This window comes from Gavia stellata, chromosome 7 (assembly GCF_030936135.1).
Source record: "Gavia stellata isolate bGavSte3 chromosome 7, bGavSte3.hap2, whole genome shotgun sequence".
Taxonomy (NCBI): Eukaryota; Metazoa; Chordata; class Aves; order Gaviiformes; family Gaviidae; genus Gavia; species Gavia stellata.
In genome coordinates, this window is record NC_082600.1 from 37,920,273 (window position 1) to 37,946,788 (window position 26,516).

General features: G+C 38.7%; 2 protein-coding genes across 2 annotated transcripts; one reads left to right on the plus strand and one right to left on the minus strand.

The window, feature by feature from the left end:
- Window positions 1–3,355: 3,355 nt before the first annotated feature.
- Window positions 3,356–13,850, minus strand: ATP6V1D (ATPase H+ transporting V1 subunit D). Its single transcript, XM_059819518.1, has 9 exons — window positions 13,771–13,850; window positions 10,883–11,000; window positions 9,624–9,703; window positions 8,139–8,206; window positions 7,401–7,445; window positions 6,835–6,938; window positions 6,337–6,403; window positions 4,839–4,917; window positions 3,356–4,197 (listed from the first exon to the last, which is right to left on the minus strand). The coding sequence occupies exons 1-9, from the start codon at window positions 13,809–13,811 to the stop codon at window positions 4,056–4,058; spliced, it is 744 nt and encodes a 247-aa protein (XP_059675501.1). The 5' UTR covers window positions 13,812–13,850; the 3' UTR covers window positions 3,356–4,055.
- A 399-nt stretch (window positions 13,851–14,249) lies between these two features.
- Window positions 14,250–25,016, plus strand: EIF2S1 (eukaryotic translation initiation factor 2 subunit alpha). Its single transcript, XM_059819428.1, has 8 exons — window positions 14,250–14,315; window positions 16,310–16,551; window positions 18,097–18,176; window positions 19,000–19,151; window positions 21,475–21,581; window positions 23,395–23,492; window positions 24,444–24,587; window positions 24,856–25,016. The coding sequence occupies exons 2-8, from the start codon at window positions 16,311–16,313 to the stop codon at window positions 24,979–24,981; spliced, it is 948 nt and encodes a 315-aa protein (XP_059675411.1). The 5' UTR covers window positions 14,250–14,315; window position 16,310; the 3' UTR covers window positions 24,982–25,016.
- The last annotated feature ends 1,500 nt before the right edge of the window (window positions 25,017–26,516 follow it).

Below are 26,516 nucleotides of genomic sequence, written 5' to 3' on the forward strand. Positions count from 1 at the left end.
TGTCACATAGTTATAAATATGAATGTTATTTAACACTTAACTTAATGACTTTGTGGGACATGATGGTAGTTCAGGAGCATAATTCTACAGATCATTGGGCGGAGAAATAATCTACACATGAAAAATGTTAACATTAGTGAGAAATCTCTCCTGTTCAAAAAAAATACACAGAATGAAGATGCCGCTCTGGTCTGGAGCTGCCCTGTGAGGATTGAGTTAATATTTTAATTCTCAAACATTCCATTCTCTAATAGCACTGTAATTGGAAAATGTGTATAATGTAAATGTTTCAGTCCTTGTGTCTTTTTAGTCAGACTTTTAAAATCAGATTTGACTGCACATTAATTTTAGGTCCAAAGATGAATATTATATTGATCTTTTAGATGTGATAATTTTTATGGAATTTTCTTTAAAACATATTGACTGATTGGAGCTGCTGTTTTCCACAGATCTGTAGAGATATTTAGAAAGGCAGAGGTTATATTTTTGTGAAAAATATATAGTTATAAGACATGCTGCTTAAAAGTCAACTTAAGTTCTCATGTTTTATAACAGAATACTGACTAAAGTAGACTGATGTGCTGAACATTGGAGGATAGTGGGGTTTTTTAATGTCTGCAAATGGTTCATCTTGTGGCTGTTGGTCTAATGGATAACTAACTGGAATTAAAATAGCTGAATGTAGCTACTGTTTTGTAAATGAGTGTTGTAATTCACTAGCCAGCATATTGTCCTGTATTTGCTCAGTACTGCAGTGAAAGGATGTGTAAAACACTGGTAAATGACTGAGAAGTCACAAGAAAGGGGAGTATTTGTAATTGTTAAAACAGCAAAAAACTTGAAACAAAAGGCAAGGTCTGTATCCTAGTGTGTTCTGCAAAGCAGATCAGAACATCTCTGCATCCTCAAATGACTCTGAGCTGTGAGGGTTTAACTACTAAGGCTATGCATCTGCAGCAGGGCTGTTCTATTGCTGAAGCTAACTGAATAGTAGTATCTTGGCTGTTTTGATTTTGGGTAGCACAAAGAACCTTGACTGTGAATATCTTAATTTTAGCCATACTGTTTCTTTGTTCCTACAGGTAAAACACTGGAGTTACGTCAATGTGTAGTTCACTCCTGTCTAATGTTGAAGGATGAAAAAGTAGTTGATTTTTTTCCATTCTGTCTTGCATATATTCCTTCTCCAAATGTTAATGGAACAAATTCACATCCATAGTTAGAAAGCTCAAAGTATACAGCAGATATAAAGAAATAGTCAGCTATCTTTTCTAGTTACTGAACTAACGTTCACTACATTTTTCTATTGAAAAATGGAAGTATAGAGTGCATTCCTATCTTGTTAGAAAGCAGAATTATTTGGTGGTTTAATTAGTATTTAGGGCTGAAAAGCAATTAGGCAATTAGTGGGGATAAGTAATGACCCTTCAGAAAGAAAAGGGATTGGAAACCTTAGTATCTTCAGTTCAATTCAGTGTTAGAAATAATAATGTTCTAGCTGTTGGCCTAAGGGCTGGATATTCAAAAGAATGGCTTTTTGCCTTACAATGCAGGCACACTCTCAGTTTAATCCATAGTTTATGACAACGACAATGTTCAGGTATATTGGATATAGTCAGTGTTTCATAGATGACAAAATATTGTATCGATTTTACCCTTTCTTAAAAAAGATGATTGTAGATGTATTAGGCTTTTTGGTATTGACTCTTTCATAGTTGGACAAGAAGGTGGAAAGCAGTAAAATGTAAGGGTAACATAGCTCAGCTATGTATGTACTGTCCAAATTCTTGCAGTCACAGTCGGCTCAAGATGGTTGCTGAACCCTCTTAGGTATTCAGTGTTCATAGGCAGTGTCAGTCACAGTAAGTCATGCCGTTAATGTATTTGACTAATATTTGTGTCCCCAGTTTTTCTGAAATGGTGTACGGAAGCTGTTTTTACACAAATAAGCTTTTGAATGTAGACTTAAAGAATGTTGCTTGAAGTTCGGCTCTACTCTCTTAATTCCTAAGGCACACAATACTCGCTGACATCCGTGTAGAAAGAGGTGCTATGATAGTTTATGACCAACATTAGCTTTGTCTCCTGCTGAAAGGAAAGGCTTGAGCCAGCACTGAGAAATGTACTTGGGTGTCCATCTGTTGCCAGTTTGGACCTGGAACTACCTTGTGTGAGAAATTATTCTGCCTTCTTTAATGACGTTAATTCCCTTGAGTAAAAGAGAATATGCAAACTTCACTGATGAAACTCTTCAACCTTATCACAGGCTTTGTAGTGAGCCGTATCAGACTGAAACGAGGGTATCTGCATTTTTACCAGTCCAGATTTAATTAAAAATGTTAGCTGAATTGCATAAAAGAATTTTTGAATGTAACTTTTTAAAATATAAGATGGGGGGTTTAATGCCTTAAATAATTAAGGTAATTTTACTGAGACCTGTGGTTAGCCTCACATTGTACTTTTATACCTGTATCTGCACTCTGTATTTTGAGACATCATGAACTGCACACTAATGTAAAAATGTAAAATATTTCTAGATTTAAAATAAATCACTGTACAATTTTACTTCTTGTAGTGGATCTTGGGAGTCTTGTTTCTGCCATTTTGCTGAATGAGAGAGAGATGCTGTGATCCATCAGTGCCCTACAGGATGTTCTCTGTTCTGACACCATGCGTTCAGTAGGAGAGGTAACAACATGTCCTCAGATCTACAGTTTCTCTCCGTCAAGCTGGACCTCTGTCTTACAACAGTGTATGGACTTGGTCAGCTGTGCTGCTTCAGCTTCAAAAGAGAAAAATGGCCTTGTGCATCATGTGATTACAAAATGACTTTTTAAAGGTGTTAGTAGAAATTCATTTCCTTGCACCCCTGCATCTGCAGTTAAGTGCTGGATCGTGTTTAAAACAAGATGCTTGCCTGGAAGAGACTAGTAGTACTAGAGACAATGTACTAGTACTACCATTATGGCATGCGTTCAGTTTGCCAATTGCAAACCAATGTCTTTGGGAAAAACAGACCTTCAAACCGAGCAGCATTCAGTGACACCCTGCTTATCAGCCACTCTCCTAGACTTCCCTAATCAGTCTAGGACATGAAGAATCACAGCTAAGATGGACTACTGTACATTCAACCCTGCCTTGCTTGCCAATCTACTTGTTGCAATGAAGATTTGGAGCAACATGCACCTGGATAGTTGAGATGAGTTTCTGTGTTTGTGGCAGGAGCGAGCCACTTCTCCTTGGTTACTTATCTAAAGCAGTAAAGGTTAACTGTATGGGGACACAGGCTGAAAAGAGATGTGCCCAGTGCAGATTCTAAGCTGGGGGCAGGAGATGAAGAGAAGGTTTTATTTTGAAATCAACATGACAGTTTCCAGGCTTTTAAGACCACCATCTTCTAGCAGCTTGAGCCAGACACCAAATATTTAACATTTAAAAATTTTACTTGTTTCTAGCACAGACAGTACACAAGTTGGCAGAACCTCCAATTAAAACCATAGATGTTTTAGGCCAATGGTAACAATCGTGCAACAAAAATAAATCACAGAAGACTGTGGATTTCATCAGCAGGTTAGAAAACTAGAGTTGTCTTTACTGACATCTGACTTCAGCTGTGCCAATACCTGCTTTAAGCAACTTAAACATTAATAGAAGAACATTACGTGCATCTCCCTCTCTAAATAACATTTTCTTCTGCATGCACTAGCAAGGGGAGCAATTGAAGAGGAATCTGATTAGGTCAATCCAGAGCCATCCTGCAAAAAACACAGCTATGGACAGTCTTTCCTACTAAGTGAAGAAACAGGCTGAGCACGCAATAGAAGGCTTTCCTGATAGTAAAGCATCTGGCTCATCTCACCTTTTCCTCTTAACGCTGCAGTCAAATTCCCAGATTTCTACTCTCCCAGGAGAAATCCACAATCCATTCAACTCAAAACTTATACACCAACTGAGAAGCCACATAAGTATCATTGAGGCAACATGTCCTGAATTATATTGCAATTGGACATTCTGTATTCTGGGTCCCCTGCTCCATATACAACAACTGTGCTGGGTTACTCAAAGAGAAGGTCTTCATCCTTCTCTTCTGCTAAGAGATTGGCTGGTTCGCGTTCCCCACCAGCAGCCCTGCGCAGCTCCCGTTCTTTCTCAGATTTTTCTTTCAATACTTTTTTCTTTTCCTGGATCTTCTTTAACCTGTGAAGAGAAATGTGGTTTATCTGTGAAAGCAACATGATGTTTTCCTAAAACAGGCTAGCAGCAAAGATGCCATACAACTTGGATATGATAAAGCTGCCTAGAGAAGTTCCCCAGGAAATGAAAATCCTATAACAAATGGCAAAAGGCTTTTATCGCTAGCTGCTGCCATTGAAAAACTTCATCTCTGCAGCTGAACGCATTTCTTCATCCAAACTATAAATTATATTCTTGACCTTAAGCACTGCATTATACTACTCTGCTTGTCTTTAATGTAGTTAATTCTCCTTTAATTCATTTCAGGTTTGACATTTTTGCTTGAGGTAGCCCAGAACGCTGACCGCTATGGCAGAGGTGTGTCCTTAAAACAGAACACCTCAGTGTACTGTATCACATCATTCCCTCTGGAGGAATCATAATGACAGGTATGTACAACCTAGTGGTAGGGATTCATTTGTAACTTTTGAGACAAGTAATTGCAGACCTCCAATTGCCCAGCTCTGGAAGCTCAATGTGCAGTAAGAACCGGGTCATGTTTAACAGTGTTCGCTGCCAGATTTGGTTAATAGTTCTCCTAAGTGCCTTCTGAGAAATGGTCTATTTGAGAAAGAGACCAGTCTAGTCTTGTTTTAGATATTTACCTGTAGAATTCCTCTCGTTCTCGTTCATCCAGTTCTGTGATGATATAAGAAAGAGTACGCTCGATCCTGGGAATAATCACTAAAAAATAAATAAGGAAGTTGTTGGACGGCTGTTACATTAGCCAGGAAGTTATCTAATGCACTGCACAGATGGCTATTTAAAGTCAATCTAGTAATTCTTTTGGCTAGGGGAAATTTACATGTCTTTCATGGAAGTTCATACTATTTCATTATAGACAAGTACACAAAATTGTTTTCTTCAGTAAGTCCAGGACTAAACTAGGACTCTCAACATCACAGAATCTCCCATAGCGTATTCTTTTGAAAGATGCAATGGAATCAGTAAGCACTGATCTCTGATTGTTTGTAAGGTCCTTTTTCCCCACGAAAGTGGTTAAAACTGCAAGAGGTGGGCAAGATTTGAATTAAAACTATGTTCTTCCATCATATCCTTTCAGAAACATCTGTTCAATATAGCACTTTTAATCACAGAATTATGATCTCTACTTGAAATATAACACCATCGCAAGGGAAGAGATAAGCTTTAACACCAAACTGGGCAAGCTATGTGTCAGAATCACTTTCTGAACGCAGAAAGCTGTTATTAGCACTACCAAAGTTATTTGGAAGGCTGCACAGGAAACCTTTCCTACAATCAAATTTGCAGAGTGATAAGCTGCAGATAAGGCCTGCACGTTCAAAGGAACAAGTCTATGAAAAACAGTACTGAAAAGGATGGTTTAGAATCATGTACTGAAATAAGTTATTGCATACATGCAAACATGATTAAATCCCAGTGGAACTTGAAATAATCAAAGCACCCTGGCTACTGCAGCAAAAGGAACAACAGCAATATTGTGCATGGGTAGTACTTAAGAAATTGCAAGAAACAAATTTACAAAAAAGAACATGAAGGATAAGGAATTCAGATGAAAAAAAAAAAAAATACCAGAGTATTGACATTAGGACTGTTCTGTTTCCTGTAACACGAGCCTGAATAGGTTACCAGGATTTCTCTCTGGATGCCTACTCTGCGATCCCATCCAAAACAAACAAAAAAAAGTCACCAGCTCTCCACTGGACACCACCATTGCAGTTTTAAAAGCTATTATGCTAGGTATTAGAACATCTTAACACATAGAAACATCTGTCTTTTGTTTCTAGTCAACAGACTTGACCAAATAATTTCAAGTCACTAGCAGAGACTCCAGAATGTGTGTGTGAAATCTTTGTTCTATAGGTTCTCAATGCAACTTCCTGATTACTTTCTCATGTTTGCATATTCATTGATTGTGTACTCCCGTCCATTCCACTAGGCTTTAATTTTTTGTTCTTACTTGCAATATGCTTCATTGTAATGCTTTCAGAAGAGGTCTTGAACTAGTTAGAAATGCTACTAACAAGAAAGCAGTCAGAAGAAGAGTGGCTTCCATGACCCTGCTCCTCATCTTGCGTAGATACAGAAAAATATTATGCATCCCAATGGAAAAATACTCACCATGTTCAATTGCATTCACGCGTCTGTTTGTTATTTTAATGGCTTCATCCAAAGTAACAAAGGATGTCTGATGGAATGGGATTAAATAATTAGTACATAACAAGACAACTTTAGCATTTCCATCAATTCTACACACAAAACCAAATAGCACTTGAAAGCCACAGCCAAGTCTATAATGTAGTGTTACAGACTACATTATTGATAGGAGCAGAATTTTTTTCTACTAGTGTCAGCAGCAGGCTGAACACTGCACATTAGCAGTTACAAATACTAACTCCCAAAAAAAGCTTCTTCTTAGTATTAAGGAATAAGGACTTCTTTGAAGCAATAATGTAACTCTGTTTTATGGCTGAAAAAGGTTTGCAACTTTGTACAGCACTGGGACTAAAGGAGTATAGTACAGCTCGAAGTGTTAAGCTACAATCACTGAGATTACATTACTTTCATTTCAGAACAGTGAGAAACCAGCGGTCCCCTTCTTTTTTTCCTCCCACCAACCTGTAAGGAGGCCAGTTCCACAAGCAGCTCCACAGCTTTGGCATAGTTCCTCTTCAGCTTAGCCAGCTGTTCTCCACCTCTGGCCAAGCCAGTCAGCTCATAGCCTGGAAAAAAAAAATCATCAAATGGTATTTGTTGCTATTGCTACTACGATGTTTTCTTACTAGATAAAAATTAGTACTTTACAAATTAGAGGGACACAGACAGCTCAGCAAGTGACAAGCTAAAGCCTTTGCCCATTAACAAATTGTCTTTATAGTTGTTTATATTGCTACAGATCATTGGTGTGCATTTCCACACTAAGACCTACCAATCTCAAAACCTGGTAATTCAAGACAAGCCTTCTCCTCATCTGAAAAACTCCCTGATTTAGGAAATTAAAATCCACTATAATCCCTAATAATCCCTCCATGTCACAGGAACAGGGCAAAGCATCATAGAGGAAGTAAGTACACCTATGCCTATAATGTAAACTGACTTATCAGCAAGACATGACAAGTACTTTTGTATTAGCATAGAACAGCCGTAAGTACACCTAAGACAGAAAATATTTGTTTTGTACTTACTGTCCCCTCCTTCCTGGTAATGCTCAAAAACTGGCAAGGTTACACCTGAGAAAAGTGAACAAGAATGTGTGTAAGAGATATAAAGGGTTATAGATTTATTAAGTACAACTCACTTTTACCCCATTTGCTTCTAATAAATTATGTAAGCTCAGAAGTTTATGTTTCCAAAATGTTCATATATAGCTTGGAATTAAGTCATGCTGGTTCTGACATCTTAATATGGAACTTCAGAATTGTATTGAGATCACAGAGATAGACACACATGAACAATTCAGGGAAGTATTCCGGTTTATTCAGTGTTCAATTTTATTACGTTTCTGTTTAGATTGTATTCCCTGTGCTTAAGGAATATTTTAAGCATTCAATCTTGATTTGTCTTTCTTGTTTTCTTCATAGACAATTATTGATATTTAATTTTCTGAAACTTATTTAATTTTTGATACTTAATTTCCTGATATATTTTTCAGTAAAGCTTTATGGAAATTATGCTTCATCCAAAGATCTAGAAATTGGACTGCAGGTTACGCACACTCATTTGATTTTATGAGAGGTAAATAACTAAATATAAAAATTATCTGCTGTATGTGGAAAAAACCCAGCAAATTACAAGTGTTCCTACTGTTAGATGAGTAAGAGAAAGAAGACGAGACAGTGTTTGGATACATTCCTGCATATTTCAGAGTCTCCTTCCACAATTCCCTTAAGAGTTGAAATACTTATAGTCTGGAAAAGAGTCACCTGCTACATTGTCTTTTTTAGCTCTGATCTTGACTTGAGCTTTGTTCACATTTTGGATCACAGTGGTACTGTAAGGAAGAAAATATACGTCTTAATCAGGAAAGCTGAAGTGGTTCATTAAGTCTTCATTATATACAAGATGAAGTAGTTATCAAATAGTAAAGATTTGGAAGTTGTCTTCAGCTCAATTCTCTATGCAATTCATTGCACAGACTTCGAAGCTAACACAGACTTCAAAGCTAACACAGAATTTTTGAAAGAAATACGTTTCGAGCAATGTCTGGAAATGTAAGACGCAGAGTCTGTGAAATGTAACTTTAGAAATGTCTTAGACCAAGTATACAAAGCATATCTAAAAACTAGCCAGTTATCTGGCAAATTACTTTAAAATATTTTAATAGAGTCTAATCAACCTGTGAGACTTTTTTCCCAATAAAAGTGAAGGAATTTCGAGGCTTTAATGCAGACCAAGGCCATGACATTTTGTTCATTTCAGTGTGTATGTGTTTGTTCTTTCTGAACAGTTATGAGTTTGTTTATCCACTAACTCTATCATATTAACAAGCTTGTACAACAATTCATCTTGAAGAATTCTGAAGTGTCTTAAGGTCTTCCAAGAACAGGTCACTATAGCCAACTCTTCTATTGAAGTACAGTTTGCTTACAGGGTGGAATCTGACTATTGTTTATAGCTAAACACTGTGACTGACTAGGACAGGAAACAGCACCCTATCCAAATGAAAGGGCAAAAAGACTTTTCTCCAGCAGCACATAGATTGTTACTATGTCTAATCACTTAGTTCTTCCCCATTAATTGGTAGTACCATCAGCTGAATCATTAATACTTCCCCAACTTTATTCCACAAGATCTACCCACACTTGAATGAATTACACAAACACCCTAGTTAGAGCTGTTAATTTATTAAAATACAATTAAAAAAATATCCTACTGCAGGAAAAAGATTTGTTTCCGCTCTCACAAACAGCCCTCACTAGCCCTAGTGAGACAAGAGGTCAATGAGATAGGAGGTTAGAACAATTAGTAAAATTTCTGTATGACTTACTGGGAGAAAATAACACACATTACATCCAGCCCTCAAATTCACAAGAAAGAACAAAATAATAAATAGTCCAATACTCTGCTATAAATTCTTGTTTCCCTACATTTTAGATTCCAAGCTGCAAAAAGCAACACCTTCTCAAATCAAGGATTTGTGCATAAAGTAAATTCTGTTAATCTTTCCACTTTGTTTAGCTTCTAATGGAGCATAAGTTTTCATCGTGCTAATTATCTCTCTCCTGCAGTGATGTCTTCTACCTTTACCTAATGGAATTCAGTTCATCCTGTCCTACCTTGTCCACTGTCTTTTTTTTTTCTTTTTAAAGTGCATTTAAGAATTTTACTTTTTTTCCAAAAGAGAACTCAACAATTTGTTGATCGCTCTTTCCCATGGGTAGGACATCCACAAGATCAGCAATCCTCACCTGAAATCTCCTGCTGTAAACTTTGCCTCAGCAAGTGAAAAGGCAGCTTCTCTCATCACCTCACCCATCAGCATCTTAGTCTGTTGGGGAAAAAAAAAAAAGAGGCAGCAAATACAAGGCACATCATTACTCCTTTTCCAGGATAAATAACTAACAGCATAAAGAGAAGAATGAGAAATTTAAGAGAGTGAGAAAGTCCTGTATGTGTAGTTTACTCTCAAACTGCAAATCATAATTACCAGGTGATTGGCAAAAAAATAAATATTTCAGCTGTTTCACTGACCCAGTGTAGAACTCACAGACAGGGCAAAAGACTTGTCTGTCTTAATAATCATGAAATTCTACTACATGGGGGTTAAATCACAATAAAATGGCTCGGTAGGAAAACACTCTTCCTTCATATTGTACTGAATACTATGAAACAGCTGAAGTTGTTTTTCAACGTACAGATGTACGTGGCTTTGTGAAGCTGCGTTCTCCTCCTCCTACTTTTTTCCCAATTTTTACACATTTGAAGCCCTTATAGCTAAAAAGCATGCTATTGAGAAGCAAGAGCCTTCGTGTATTAGACAGTCTATAGGAAACAAGATACAGAGTGCCAAGAGCTTGCCTACAGCATGTCAACAAAGCACTGCTGCTAACTATGGATATCGTAGCAGTTGTAGCCAAAACAGTACAACTAAAACCCATCCAGTATGGTAGAACAGAACAAGCCATATCAGGCTCTACTGAGTGTCTTGGATTTGTCATTCACGTTGCAAAGGAAGAAGCAGGACTCAGTGTTTCTTCATAAAGGAACAAGTTCCATCTGGACAAAACTTTTGCTTTCTAGTGTACCTAGTCATGCAGGAAACATTATAGATCTGCAGTATCCTCTCAAGCCAGATAAAGCAACAAAAATACGGCTACAGAACATGTTAAATCCACTCCTAAAGTATTTGGCAGCATCAGAGCAAATTCCCTGTAATGTAGAAGAGCTGATAGTGAACTTGGGACACAAAAGAAAGCAGAGCCTAGGACTGGTTGGAAAGAGGTGAAGAATATTAACTCTTAGAAAATTTCTGTATCGCTGCAGCCAGGAAAACATAATTCTGCTCATCTGTCCTCAGTAGCCTCACTTAGAAAAAACAGGTTATCCACAAAGTTGTCGTACATTCTAGCCTACCTAATGAAGTTAGCAGAATGGGAATGCACAACTGACAGAACAGACAGCTTTCAAATAAAGTGAGCCAAACAGAGGAAAATTCTAATTTACCTACCTCAATAATTTTCTTAAGGATCTGCCTGAATCGAAGTGTCAAAGCATCAGATTTTTTCTTCAAGAGGTTACGACCTGTTTGGGCTCCTTTCAAACGAGCCTTCATGATGGTCTGAGCCCTGTTAAACGAGGAATAAATAAAAATGTCCTGCACCATCTGAAGGGATTACGCAAAAAACTTATGCAAAGTTTTCTGACATGGACGTGACTGAAATTATGAAGCAACCAAGAAACATCAATGCAGTAAAACAGGATGGCCACTTCATGATAGAATTTTATATTCCTGTTTAAAATAAAGGGAATTTATTACATTTATCTCCCTCATCAGTGAGAATTACAAGGTTATTATCTGCAAAGTCAAAGATCATGGAAAATTGACCAGTCATTTCTCAGCACTTCCATAATAGGAAATAAGAGTTTTAATTTTTCTTGATGCCTTACAAGTACCAGAAATGCATCAGAAATCAAACTACCCCAAAAGCCCACTGTCAGTATGACACTGTATTGCTTTTAAGCTATTTTACTGCTACGTCATCTTCTCAAAATCAGACAACACAGCAAATTCTTCATGTGATCGTAACTGTTGATGCTGTGTTCTGATTTTACAGAGCAACAAGATATGGCCATTGTACATTCTGGTTTAAAGAAAGTCAGAAAGTACAATGATTCGATATCTTCATTTGCTGCACAGGAGATTTACAAACTAATTAAGACAATCATAAGTAGCATCAGTTTAAAAGGGATATTAGTAAGCTATCTGAAGCGTTATATATCCTTTACTTTCAGTAGCACACTTTTTTCTTGTTTCTTGTACGGTATTAGGAACTGAAGAAGGATCCAAACCTTGCTTCCCTCTCTGCTGTGAAGTATATTTTAATTTGAAGAATCTTCTATACTACAAAACCCACAAGTTGTGCTAACTTAAGCTATCACTTTGTACACACAGTCACTACACACAAAGGACAATACTCAAGTCAACTCTATGTGAAGAGGAGCCTTATATACTTCCTCTCTGACCTTGGAAAAAGTAAGTATAATTAAGATTCTACCTACACAGTGGAATCCATTACTTTCCACATTTACTAGCATGTGATGAGAATAGCTCCATTAATGTCCACCAAATACTTATAACTGAAAAGCACAAATACTTTCTGAATACTTATGATAAAAAAAAAAGAAGTTAGAGAGTAAAAAGGCAGCTTTACTTTCACAACAAGCAGGTCTCTGTCACCACCTTGAACTAGTTCGCTCTGTTCACCACCTGCCAGAGACTGGCTGACCTTCTAGTTCAAGCAAGATTTCACAGGCTCTGAGAGTGCATTAAACAAAGTCTTGTTTACTGTCAAGGAGACTGAGCAGCTTCTGTAATTGATCATATCCAGCACAGAATAGGCCCATACCAGCAAGCCACTTCATAAAGATAAAAAACCAAAACAAAAAACCCCAAACCTTGTGAATTCTGACAGTTAAAAAAAAACCCGCCGCAGAGGCAGGCCATCTTTATTTTATCATCCTAACTTACATTCCTATCAAAACATCACCCACATTATTGGTCTGTTACCTCATTTGAAACAGAGCTTGTAAATATTAAGCCTTTGTACATTACCACCTTCTTGCCACAATGACAGCCCACAAAACCAAATACCTTTCAAAAGTGACTGAAGTGCCTCCTCCTTGGACATAGAAACTGAATGAAAAGAGCACTATCAAAGAGCAGGAGTGAGACCAGTGACTTTAGTATATACAATAATTTATTTCTGAACTAAGCTTCAAAACAGAACCTTTACCATGTAATGTATTAATCTTGCCATATAAACTGTTATTTCATATGTTCTGAGCTCATGTATGAGAATAATTATTATTTTACATTTGAGGTTTTCTGTCCTGCAAGGCACCTTTATAAAAAGACTACATCCAGGCATCAACACAATTTTATGCAAGAAGATTTGAAACAACCTTTCACCTTAAGGCAAAGTCTTTCTGTCCTGGAAGGTTCTGAAGAGAAACAGAACAGCATTATTAAAACAGCAATTTTATTAGCAGATCAGTTTCAATTGTTTGTGTTCATTCCAATGTTGGCAACTTTCTAAGCCTTGTCAGGAGACATCTGATTTCATGACAAATAGTTTGCTGTCAGCATCTGGAAAATTACTTGACTGTCCACTGCACTTCATGCATTTTACTTCCTTCTTTTTTAACACTTTATGGCCAACCTCTTGTACAGCAGTATCATCTGTTAGAAAGTGAAGGGAAGCTATGGTTCGATTTGTGCATTTTTTCTTATACAAATACTCTACAAATTGCTCTTTTTAAAATCAAGGTTTGTGTAATTGCATGATTTTAAATGCCCCCCACACACACTGAAAGCCGCTTGCTTCTTGGTACTGGACCCTGTAATGGCCCTCTGATGGCTGAATTTTGAGGCTGAAAAGAGAAACCGAAGAGCGGATCTAACTGCTGCCTTCAACCGCTTATCACAGAGTTGTACACAAATCCCAGAGGCAGACCCTCCTTGGAGGCGCAGCGCGCCCGGGCCAGCAGCAGACACACCACCACCAGAACGATCTCCATGGCCGGAGCCCGCACGGGAAGCAGCCCTGAGAGCTCCTGCTTCGGCGGCGCCCAGGGCTGCCCCGGGCACGGCCCCGGGCCCCCGCCGCTCCCACCTCGGCGCTAACCCGCCCCCGCGGCTGTGCTCGGGGCACGAGCCAGGCCCGGCCGCCGCAGCGGGCCCACTCACCCCGCCGGGGCGGCGCAGGGGGTGGCCCAGGAGCCGCTCGCCCCTCAGCCGGCGCGGCGCAGCGGGGCAGGGGCGGCGGCCGGTCCGCGGCGCCCCCTCAGCCCGCCCTCCCGCGCGGGGCGGCCCGGCCCGGCCCGGCGGACACTCACATCCGCGAGGGGAAGATCTCGATGCGGTCCTTGCCCGACATGGTGGCGGCGGGGGGAGCAGGCGGGGCGCAGGGCAGCGGGGCCCGCTCCGGCTGTCACCGCTGTCACCGCCGCCGCCGTCACGTGACGCGGCCGCGCTGTCCCCGCCCCCGTGCGAGGCGGAGCCCTGGCGGACTGAGCACCCGGATGCCGGCGCGGCCCCCTCGTCGTTTGTGGTCACGTGTCGCCGGGGACGGGAAGGAAGAGACGTAATTGGCTCCCGGGTCTGTTTGTGACACTCGGAGGTCTCTGACTCTGTCCGCCCGCGTTGCTCTGGGCGCCCGGTCCCTGGGGGCGCTCTAGCCAAGGGCGGCCTTCTGCCTCGACGTGAGACTCTATGGTGCTGGGGCCACGAGGCCGGCCTATCGCGTGCGGAGGAGCACGAGCGGGGGCGCTGGGGCTTGCGCAGTGAGGCAGCGGCGGGCAGGCGCACGCTGAGGGAGGAGCGGGACCAGCGCGAGAGTCCGGGCCGCGAGCGCAGAGCGGGACCTCTCGGCCGTAGCCAGGTAGAAGCTCGCGCCGCCGCCTTGGGGTCTGTCCCCGCCACACGGCCGCGCGCGGCTCCTCCTGGCTGGGGCGCCGCTGTGGGCCCGCCGTGTCGGGAGGGGACTCGGAGTGGCTGAGGGCCGGGCCCGGGCGCTTGGGCCCGGGCAGGGCGGGCGGGAGGGACCGGTGCTGCAGCTGCGAGCTTCCCAGGCCGCGATCCCCGGGGACCCCGCCCCGCTTCTCGCCCTCACTGTGCCAGAGGTGGGCCCTTCCCGGTACGGCAGCGGCTCTCGGCCGCCCTGGGGACCGCTTCCCTGCGCTGGTGCTGTAGCTGTCGTTGGGCCTTGCCTGTGTCAGCCACGCTCCGGCGGCCGGAGGAGTCGCTGGTCAGAAGTTACTCCATTTTCGCCAGTTTCCGCAGAGACTTGTGCGGCCGTGGGGACTTAAACCTTTGCCGAGGCGTTTCCAACGTCTTGGAAAGATGACTTCCAGCGTTGGCGCTATGGGCAGTGTGTTGCTCCTGAGAGGCTTCCCGCAGGAGACCAACATAAAAAGCTTGTGTCTATGGAGAGAGGAGTAAAATAATCTGTGTGCAGAGCAGTGTTTGTCCATTCTTGCTTGCTGTGGTTGGGGTTTGATGCTTTGCAACGTATCTTTATTCTCTTTCTCATAAGTAGGCACATAGAATTGAGCTGAACTGCATTAAGTAGACTAGAAAAGTGAACTGTAAAGTTTTTATTTTTAATCTTTGAGTTCTTTGTTCAGCTTCAAATTATATGAAGTTATATGAAAACTTTAGAGGACTGTTTTAATAATCCTTTACTAGTCTGTATTTCCCTTTTCTTGAAGTTAAGAATGGAAATAAGAATGGACACAGTCTTCTGAATTGTATGGCCATGTGTACATAGTGCTTGGCATTACCATCGTCCTTTTTAAATTCTCATATAGCTAGAAAGCATTAGCAGTGCTGTAAAGGTCAAGAGTAAAACTTCAAAATGGTGATTACAACAAACCTGAAAGAGTGATGCATTTGACTCTGCGTCTTACTCCTAATTCTGTAGGAAACTTTCTGTATGAAACTTCTAGGCATAGACAAAAGGAATTGAACTAACCTGGTTAGCAGTGATGAGTATGTGGATTCATCATCAGGAAAATGAAGCCATTTAAGCATTCCTTCTTATCACTACGTGATTATGAAGCATTAATTTTGTACTGCTTTTGAATGTATAATGAAAGAATCCCGTTTTGGTTTTCAGGGTTTTGGTGTTTTGTTTTTTTCCTCCGGACTAGCAATATGTTGCAGGGTGCTTTTTTCTTTTTGAGTGCTTCATTTATGTCAGGCTAGTTCTGTCTTCTCTTCTGATTATTGCCTTTGCTTTCTTTGCTGACAGGTAGTTTCTGGAGCAGGTCTTACAGGATTATTCCAAATATCTTGTGCTGAGTTTAGAAAGTCATCTTCTGGAGTGTAGAGTCTGCTCCTTCTCAGTACTACAGAAGCTTCATTCTACCTCTTATTTTCTCAACCTGTCACATGCTGTCTTATTATGTGCATACAAATGCCTTTGTGAGCACTGCAGGCTTCTTCTCTCCCATGTCCTCCTGTTGTTAAAATCTGATTTGAAATTTTATGCAGCCTTATGAATTTAGATGAATGCAAGGTGTGCAGTGCCACCTTTTCACCACTTGAAGTCTCTTCTCTACAGTGTGCTATGGATAGGTAGTATGACAGTCAAAGCGGATAATAAAGTCTGGGTAGCAAGCTTTTTCTACTTTAATGCAAAAAATTAGCATCTTAGCAAATGGTTGTACTAATACTAAAATACTAGTTAATTTATCGTTTAATTTTTATTAAAACCTAAGTATGAATTGCACAAGCCATATCCTAATTTGGAATTTTTTGTACAAGTGTTCCTCTCTATCCTCACTAGTTCATGCTGGTTTTTACCATGTTTGTAGGAGAGGGCAGTGATGTACTGTGAAATAAAATCTTTGTTTCTTTCTGCTCAAATTCCAGAATGCCAGGACTAAGCTGCAGATTCTACCAGCATAAATTTCCAGAGGTGGAAGATGTAGTGATGGTCAATGTTCGGTCCATTGCTGAAATGGGAGCCTATGTCAGCCTGCTGGAGTACAACAACATTGAAGGCATGATTCTTCTCAGTGAGCTATCCAGAAGACGTATTCGTTCCATAAACAAACTCATCCGCATCGGGAGAAACGAATGTGTCGTGGTCATAAGAGTTGACAAAGAGAAAGGTATTTGGGGATATTGTGTGCTATATCAAGATTGAATTCATAGAGAAGATGCAGATAAACTAGGCGGCTTAAGTATTAATTCGTTTTGCCAGGGTTTCTCTTTTTTAAGGCACTTAAATAAAATAGACGATCATCATGCCATCTGATATTTATGCTCATTCTTTCATTCCTCTGTGTCCTTTGGGAATTGGGTTAATGAAGGTCGATCACATCAGTAAAGATTTGCTTAAGTGGGTCCTTACCAGCTCTGTGTTTGGTCAACAAATCATAGTGACGTGGCATTTTCTTTTGATAGCTGTGTAGATTTTCTAAGTCTTAACTGAAGAGAAGGATCATCTGATGTACAGATGAAAATCTAAATGGTGAGCATTTAATGCTCACAGTCCATCCTGTTCATTAACAGGTTTTGAACCTTGGCTATAAAATAGGTGACATGTATGTAATTATTGTACCACATGAATTCTGTATGTTACAAGTTGAAATTGTACAGGCAACTTCATCTTCTCCTGTCTTCTGAACATTTGAATCTTTAAAGGTTTTTTTAATATATTTTTTATTTAGAACATGTCAGATTCTGATAATACTGTTCCATGCAATCTTTAAAATCTATATCCAGGTATAAAAAAATAATAAAAATAAACAGTGAGCACATCTCCTAGAAACCTGACTGTTGGTATGATGTTTCTCAAGTAATATGTTTTCTAGAACACTTCTGAAACTGCAGTTAACTCTGAGATTAAGTAATGAATGACAGGATAAGAAAAAAGCAGAGAGGAAAGAAAGACAAGAAGAAACTTACTTCAGATAGATCTGAAGTGAAGTAAGTTTCCCAGCATCTCTAATGAAAGAATACTTCCTCTTACAATTCATTTTGTTCTTATATTAACAGAGAAACACATTTGGAATTCACATAGCGGTCTTTTATTGAATCTTTTGGGGAACCTATAGTTTGTGAGAAGTAGGTGGAGGCCTTTTCAAATTTACTAAGAAATGGTTCAAAGGAGTGTTTTTCACAGACAGTTCTCCCAAAAGGTTATCCAAGGAGTTAGAGTCAGAATTTGAGTCCAGGCCTACTTTGTTAGGAAACCCTTCAGAGCTAAACTGATGGAGTGCCAACCTTGAATGAAATTGAGTTGAGCACTACAAAAACATGCATCGAACTTGCTTCTTTGTGTGCTGGTATGATTTTTGCCAAAACTGTGTACAGCAATAGAAAAATGGATCACTGACTGCTGAAATATGAAAATTTCTTCCAGGTTTGCAGAGAAAACATTCTTAGGGCAGTAATTTTAAAGAATGTTGTATAAAAGATTTGCTATTGTAAATATTTACAGTTGAAAGAATAATTTAATACCCTAGTTTGGATCATGATTTGATCAAATTCATTAAGGTTTGGTTTTGTTACTTTCTGTAACAACAGGTAGAGATAGTGTAGGCAAGGGGCAACTCCTAAGCCAGAGTGTTTGTTCTTTATGCTTTGCTTTTGAAGCAGTTAGACATAGTTTACACAATGCCTGACACTTTCAAAATGGTTTTCCCCAATAGGTTATATTGATTTGTCAAAAAGAAGAGTTTCTCCAGAGGAGGCAATCAAATGCGAAGACAAATTCACAAAATCGAAGACTGTAAGTTGCTTTGCTAGATGCAGGCACAGTGTGTTGCCGGTTTCTTTCCTGAGCAACCAAAATGCACAGACATATGATAATAGTTGTTCTCATTTATTAAGCATACTCTGATTCTCATTTACCCGTGCAAATATAGATAATCAGCTCATCTGTCCATGAACGCTCTGGTAAGCTGCTTCTTAATTAGTCAGTAGATCAAGTAATATGTCAGTTGAAAATCTGTGATGTAAAGGGGGAAGTTTAAATTATTAGAAATCCAAAACCATATTCTGCTTTAGCACTCTCTGGACAAATTTTATTGAAAAGGCATGCAGGTAGTTTAAGGCATCAACTTCCACCCTTACTACTGTGTGGTCTTATGCTTCTGTGTAGAACACTTACCATTAAATATTCCTTTTATTCTAACTTTTTTTCTTTATATGGAAATATACTGTTTAACAACTTGCTGATACTTTTTCTATCAGTTTCCATGAGATAATAACTTTATCTTCATAAGTACACAGTAAAGATTGAGGTTAATAAAGTGGTTTTGATATTTTCTAGGTTCCTAGAACTCAGTATGTGATTTATTGCTAAATATAGGGAAGGACTGTATTACAACATCATACAGTGTTTAGAATCAAGACACTTTATCACTGATATTTTTATTGTTTTTTGCATCAACAGTTTTGGTTGTAGACTTTGATCTGCAGGACTCAATTTTATGCTGTACAAACTCATAGTAAGAGGCATTACATGAAAGTGTGAAACTGAGTAAGTGGTGGGGAGTTGTTTTATTTTGGGCTTTTGTTTTGTTTTTTTTAATACCTCTTTTGTGTTCAAGGTTTACAGCATCCTTCGTCATGTTGCTGAAGTCTTGGAGTACACTAAGGATGAGCAGCTTGAGAGTCTGTTCCAGAGAACTGCCTGGGTATTTGATGACAAGTACAAAAGACCGGGATATGGTGCTTATGATGCATTCAAGCATGCAGTCTCGTAAGGAGGTCTTCTCTACTTCTAGGGGTTTATTTCGTAATTGCAGAGAAGTATTTCCTGGAATAGATCCACCATAATGTTCTTTTGGGGGTTTTGGTTTGGGGTTTTTTTTTTTCCCCAGATTCAGTATGTAGAAGGTACTGATCAAGTAAACCTAGTAAATTTTGACATCAGTCTTCCAGTTGCTTATTGTAGGTTTCTCTGTCTTGCTGCTTTCTTCAAGTTTTCAGTGCTTTTAGAAAGAGGGCTCAGAGTTGACTTGTTTTTATCCATCTTTGAGTGTGCTACTCTGTGTATGTCAGTTTTTTAAAAGTAGTAATTGAATTTGATGTGGAGAAATGCTAAGGCACTTGGTGAATAATATGTTATGAGAGGAACGTGTAATTACAAACACTGGAGAGACTTCTGTCGCTACAGATGAGCCTGTGACATTTCTAACAGAAGAAGCAGCACTGATCTTGGTTTGTCTGTCAGAATTTCTGTTCTTAGTCCCAAGCAGATGTTACTGAGCATTTCTAGCTCTGTGTCTGAAGATATTTCTACACACAGCTGACTGCCACTCTTCCACTGCACAGGCAGAATTTTTCTTTTTTAAATGCAACGAGCTGGCTTGTTACTTCTCTACACTTCTAAACTTAAAGAATGGGAATGGGATCATGAACTTTTAGAAATGGAATTAGGAACAGAAAAGAGTTGGAAATTGTGATGCCAAGGGAGTAGGCACTAAGCGAGGTTGCTCTTAATTTTTTATGAAGTCTGGTATTTTAATTTGCTTTCAGAATTAACCTGTTTGGCTCCCTTCTAAAGATTCTATTGTGAAACTGGCAATCCAAAAATAAATTTCTCAATGAACATTTCCAATTTTACTCTTTTATAGCACATAAACCTGTGAGTGATGAGCTTGAGTTGAACACTAGATGGCAGTAATAGAATTTTAGAAACTGTGTTGACTTAAAGAAACAGAGCACTTGGTAACATTTTGATTAACTTAAAACCATCTCTGTTTTTGGGGAAGAGACAACTTGTATCCTCATTTGGACTGAATGTGCTCTGTTTCATAGAATAATAATTGTTTTCTAATGATAGCCAATTTACTGGCAAAGGGCAAATCTGGGCACATTGCTGCAGAAGGAATTCCAGATCGTTCTGTAACTGATAAATACTTACTTAAACACATACATACTAGAAGAACAAAAAACTGTAGTTACATTGGCTGTTTAAGCTTCTATTAAACTTAGAAAAATTCCTGAATGCCCATGCCATTTTTTGCTCATTGCTATTCAGGTTGGAGCACAAACTTCTGAAGCTGTCTGTTCTCAAAACATATTTTCATCAGTAACGCCTTAAGATTTCTGACAATGGACTGCGAATTTTATTTGTTCCTGTTGTGCTCCTACATAAAGCTGTTGTGATTGAGCAGAAAAATGTGGATATTGCTGCCTTCCTATACTTGCTGAAGTGCTTTTCTAGTAGTATTCTCTGAAAAGCAATACCAGAGCACCTAGAACTGCAACTCCTGTGTCTGAAGAACAGGAACAATTTTTGTGAGGAGCTTTTTGGTTATGGTCTCTGTTTCAGATATATTTTGGATAAAATTAATACAGCAATAAAGAGAATTGACACCACTTCTTCAAACAAGAGCTGCTAATTTATATGGATAAACAGCAGAGGAGTTTGCCTCTGTGATCTCTGCATTTTAAACTATTAGCTTGTGATCTAAAAAAACCCTTTATTCTTTCTGTAGCCAAGAATGTAGCCAGCAGATAAGTATCTGTCAGTGATCCTGTCACTGTTAAAAAGGAGTAGAGTAACACGGAATGAGCATAGGTTACTTTGTAGGATGACAAAAATCTTGTGTTTGAATGGAACACTAAAATAATTCAAAAACCCCAGATTCATCATGGATTCTCTTTCATGCGATACGGGTTTATCTTCACATTGGAGGGAACATAAATACCAAGCAGCTAGATGCTTTTCTCATTCTATGTATCATGTACAAATGGAGCTGGACAGAAGTTATTCCTTTAAAAAAAAAAAAAAAATTAAAAAAATAATAAAAAAAAAAAATTCAGATATTTCCTTCTGGGAACAGATTGAGTAAACTACTTTTTTGTTAAATGCTTCCAATAGAAAATATTTTGGAAATAGATGTGTTTATTTTCTTCCAGTGTTTCAATGGACTCTTTTTAAGAAATTTCGCTGTTCTCATTGCCTAGTAGATCTCTATGGTTATGCATAATAATATTGAAATAGTACCAGAAGTTAGTGTTGTGTCATATTCCACTTCAGTATAACTTCTGTAACATTGCTTTGCTTGGCTCAGAGACCCTGCAATCCTGGATAGCCTAGATCTGACAGAGGAAGAGAGGCGTGTATTGATTGACAATATTAACAGACGTCTGACACCACAAGCAGTCAAAATCCGAGCTGGTGAGTTCTTTCCAGATGTTCATTGAACACGTCTTGACACTTAAATTAGCATATCTTGCTGCAAACTATAAACTCAGTTAAAACTAGTGTTGGTGTGCTGATACTTGAGTGGAACTGTTCTTCCAGAATTAAGACACCATAATCAAGGATTGCTTGCAAAATGCCTGTGTGGATTCTATCTCGAAGTCCAAAGTGGTTTGGCTTTTATTTTTTCCCCCAAACTGCAGATTCCTTGGGACGCAAGGTACTTGTCCTGATACATAATGCAGTCTATCATATTGCACTGACGCACAATGAATTTGAATATTTTATAGTTATTACTGCATCCACAATATTCTTTTTCATTATTCAAAGTGTTAAATTCTTTGATGCCCTAACAGGATGATTGGTCTCTGTCAGCACAGCTACAGCATAAGTCTTAGCCACTTGGCTATTTTCACATGTCCAACTTTGCTCTGGGTGTATTTCTAATTGGTTGATTGCAAACCATGTCTCTAATGTATTCATAAAGTGTGTGAGCTGGTTTGTCTCTTATTAGCTCAGTGCGGGCAGAAAAAGCACATGACTGCACTACTTAAGAAGGCATACTTTAAAACCATAAATCTGGTTGTACAGCTGACTGAACAGCCTAAAAGCATGCTTGCCATTAAACAGATAGTCAATGTAGCAGCGTCACGTTTAACTAAATTGAGAAATTGCCTCTGCTCTGCAAGGGTATATTGAAGAGCATTAGCACTTGTGGAGAGAAGAAAAGATAAGCCATATCCACATGACAATTAAGTCAAGGAGAGAGTGCAAAGAGTAAGGTAATGAAAAAATTGCTTTACCTATTACTTTAGATCACCATGAGTTAACATAGACTTCAAAAATGTAAATGGGATTTGATTGCCATGAAGAATGAAGTTGCTAACATAAATAGCACTTCATTAGTTTTGAAAATAAAGTTACTTGATGAGCATGTTCTCTTACTTCCTTCATCTTGCCTATTTTGTTGTGATGGTCTAAGTTTTTAATTTTGTCTTCAAAGCAAGCACAGAAATTTTCCATTGGCTTGTAGTCTCATCCTGAGGCTGACTGGGGTGCTCTTCTTTGAATTTGTTTGTGATTAGCTGAGAATTAGCGGATTGTTGTTAGTCACCTGGAAGTGAGACTAACTTCTCTCTGTAGCTTAGTCTTGCACCATTGCTACATAGGTAAAGTCGTCTTTGTCTTTAGACTAATCAGGGTATTAGAGATATGACCAGCACTAGTCTACGCCTTGATTTCCAAACATCTACAAAAAGCTATAGTTAACTATCGCTTTAACTATATGTTAATATAACTGACCTTAAAAAAAAAAAAAAATTTAAAATAATTCCAGTGCTCCTCAAGTGATGCCTCTGTTGTAATTGCTGACAGAATTCCATCAATTTGTGAATGTGCTCTTTTTCAAGTTTCATTTTTCCTGATAGATATTTCATTTTCTCTGGTATTTATTGCTTTTGTATCTTCATCTCCCCATGTGAAATACATAATTATTCCTGCTGAGTTTATTGGGTGAGAGGTGAGTGAATGTGGGTATATAATTTCATATCTTGGCTTTTCAAACCACGATGTAAAATGTTTTATGTCTAAAGAATTTGTGAAGACTTTTACCTCAACTTACAAGTCAAGAAAGTGAAATGCCTTCCTCAGCTTTGGGAGCTACTGGGGCTCTCATTGTGGATAAACATTGGATGCTCACAAGCTTTATTAAAGCTAAAGTTTAAAAGCTTTAAAGATTCTACACCTTTTGGTAACTTTAAAATTTTATTATTGTGTTCCTCTGTCCTAGATATTGAGGTTGCCTGTTATGGTTATGAAGGCATAGATGCAGTAAAAGAAGCTCTGAGAGCAGGCTTGAACTGTTCCACAGAGAACATGCCCATTAAAGTAAGTGTCTGTCTTAATAGTGAAGTCAAAAGCAAAGTTTTCTAATGCCCTCAGGTACCAGTAGCATGCAATTGCAATTGTCACAATCACGTAGCTGAGGCTGGGAAGCCATGTACGTGCTTTCTCTATTCTTCTCGAGTCTTCTCTAGCAGGTACATAACACACTTCCTTTCAGCTATGTGCGGGCAGTTGTTCCTGTGACTGTGCTGTGGCTTCCCAAGTTCAAGAAGCTGTATTTATTCTGTTCAATTTATTGAAGTCTAGTATTGGCACACTACATACCTACATGTATGTTTTTGTTCCCTACCTAAGGCTCCTTTATGCAGCCTTAGGTAGGGAACAAAAAATTTTGACAGATAAAAAATTATGTAAGAAAAGGAATGTTTTGTCCACATATGTTTGAGTGTTGGTAGAATGGCTACTGTACCCAGGTCTAGTTTTTCTCCCCAACAATTTTAGGATACTGAGTGCATTAGTGAATAAGTGTTTTCAAAAAACTTGAAAGTACTTCCTTCTTTGAAAATGGTTTCTTATAATGGTTTCTTGTAACAAAAGGAAAAGTTTACTTATTCAATCATCTTAAAAACAAAACAACAAAAAAAACTAAACAGCAAAACCCAACATACCTGGTTGTCAGTCTTCTAATTGTTTGAAAAAATTTGTGATAGACTTTTACTGATCTGCAATAACAAAATTTGTCTAAGTAAACATACTATGCAGAAACAACTGATGTTGATGTTGGAAATCAGACAGGCTGTGCACTTTCTTGTCTGCTGTTTCTGTTCAAGTTGTTTATACTTCTAGAAAGGGCTTTTCTAACGGGAAAATGTTTCTTCTCTGAATTGTACATTCAGAACAGCGTTGCTCACTTTGCTTTTGAGATTTTTCTTTCTTTGTTTTTGTTACTGAGTTTGCTTTTTTCTTTTTCCCCCAATTCCTACAATGTGATAGATTAATCTGATAGCCCCTCCTCGTTATGTGATGACTACAACAACACTGGAGAGAACTGAAGGATTGTCTGTTCTAAATCAAGCCATGGCTGTAATTAAAGAAAAAATTGAGGAGAAGAGAGGTGTCTTTAATGTGCAGATGGAGGTAAGAACACGTTGCATTCTAAAATGTAATATTTTTTTTCCTTGCAGCATTTTTAAAGTAGAGCAATATCGGTAGTGCCAGAAGAAATTTTAGCAAAAAAGTATTAAGAAACTAAAAAAAGCTAAACTTCTGTATTTCTTAAATGGCCAAAAATTCTAATTCAGGATGTATTTTATCTCTTGCTCATTATGTAGAATCAGAGCCTACAAATATATATGGTCTTTCTTAATGACAGTTTACCAGGTGTTCTGTTTTGGGTTTTTTTCAGCCTAAGGTGGTTACTGACACAGATGAGACTGAGCTTGCAAGGCAGTTGGAAAGACTGGAGAGGGAAAATGCTGAAGTGGATGGGGACGATGATGCTGAGGAAATGGAAGCCAAAACTGAAGACTAAATATTCTGGGATATTTAGAAGAGAAAGACCATATGAAAAATTACAAGACCCCATTGCAAACACTCTGGACTAAATGTTTCCAGTATTGAAAACTTCAAATACAAATACTTGAAGTGTTTTACTGTTTTAAAAAGACCAATGTGTGAAAGGCTCTTCTAAATAACATTTGATGCAGCAACTTACACAAATTGAATCCTTTTTGAAGGGAAGGTGCCTAGTCAAATTCAAGACACAGATCTGGCCAGAAGGAGGTTGCAGCCCCATGCTTATCATTTTCGTACATGACAATTCCTAATTGGTGATTACGGCTCAGTGCATCTGTTAATGATCTTTCCTGGGAGCACCAAAACCAAGCAAGGTGAACACTTCTATACAGAATGTATTTGAGCAAATATTCAATAAATTTCTGGGCTGGGTAACTCCAAGATTATTTTTTTTCCTCTTTTGTCACATGGCCTAGAGTGGTGTGAATATAAAACCTGGAAGGGTATGATCAGTGGGTGACTCCTCTTTAACATTGAAAGGGCTTTCTTTTGTTTGCTTTAAATCAAGCCAAGAATGAGTGGAACAAAATGTTTTTGTAAGTTTGTTGATGCAGACTTGTTTAAAAGAGCATTTCCTTTGTTTATTATCTGCGTTTAGGGACTGAGAACTCGAAAACCTTGAAAATAGCTTGTTACCATTCCAATAAACATAGCTGATAAATGAAAAGTTACATATAGTTGGACTTAGCTCCTATAGGTGAATATAGCAAGAGCTTTAATGAACTTACTCATACTTCAAAATAGGCAGTACTGTTTTGTGAGCTCACTGCTGCGTGACCTTCAATTCTGCCTACCCTAAATCTGGTTTACACTGGACTGAGTTATTAATTATGGAAACAACCTGTTTATCTTCTCTGAAGAAGAGAAACAAGATGTGCTTTCCATGTTGGAGTATAAAAAAAAATAAAAATCCTGTTTTCCATGTCTGTGGGAATAGGGTGGGAGGAGTTGTTTTTGTTTAAGTAACCTTTCCAAATTGCTAAATTTTTAAATGTATTTATATCTTTTTTTATTGCCATGTCCCATATTGCCCGTCTCTTTTTTCTTAGTATTTTGTGTTGCTAGAGGAGAAATTAATGTAAAATGAGGCTTTGAGCCTTAACTAGGAATTCTTAATATTACCGCAGTACAAACAATATCATTGCTATGTGGTGTTGCTGCAAAAGGAGTTGACAAAGCGCATACATATTGCAATCCATGCTTGATTATCAGAGTTCACATGTACCCAACTCGTAATGTGAAGCCAAAAAATGTAAGTAACTTCCAGTCTTTGCAGAATGATGGAAAACACCTGAATGTGTCATCACAAAATGAAGAAACAAATCTCTTTTTTTTTTTTATGGTGATTTTCTCAAATTGTTGTCTTTTCAGAAGCTGCATATGACAGCTTTCTCATGGCTTGAAGTTGTGATAGTGTTAGTTTCCTGTTTGAACAGCTCTTTGCCCATTCACTAAAACAGTGATTTGACTTCCATTAAACACAATAGGTGG

Excerpts from the sequence above, each read along its gene's own strand:
- ATP6V1D (XM_059819518.1), bottom strand. The coding sequence starts at position 13,811 with ATGTCGGGCAAGGACCGCATCGAGATCTTCCCCTCGCGGAT. Across the intron at positions 6,939-7,400 it reads TTACCAGGAAGGAGGGGACA|GCTATGAGCTGACTGGCTTG; the intron begins GTAAGTACAAAA and ends TTTTTTTTCCAG. Across the intron at positions 4,918-6,336 it reads CGTGAATGCAATTGAACATG|TGATTATTCCCAGGATCGAG; the intron begins GTGAGTATTTTT and ends TTTATTTTTTAG.
- EIF2S1 (XM_059819428.1), top strand. The coding sequence starts at position 16,311 with ATGCCAGGACTAAGCTGCAGATTCTACCAGCATAAATTTCCAGAGGTG. Across the intron at positions 21,582-23,394 it reads AGCAGTCAAAATCCGAGCTG|ATATTGAGGTTGCCTGTTAT; the intron begins GTGAGTTCTTTC and ends CCTCTGTCCTAG. Across the intron at positions 23,493-24,443 it reads CAGAGAACATGCCCATTAAA|ATTAATCTGATAGCCCCTCC; the intron begins GTAAGTGTCTGT and ends ACAATGTGATAG.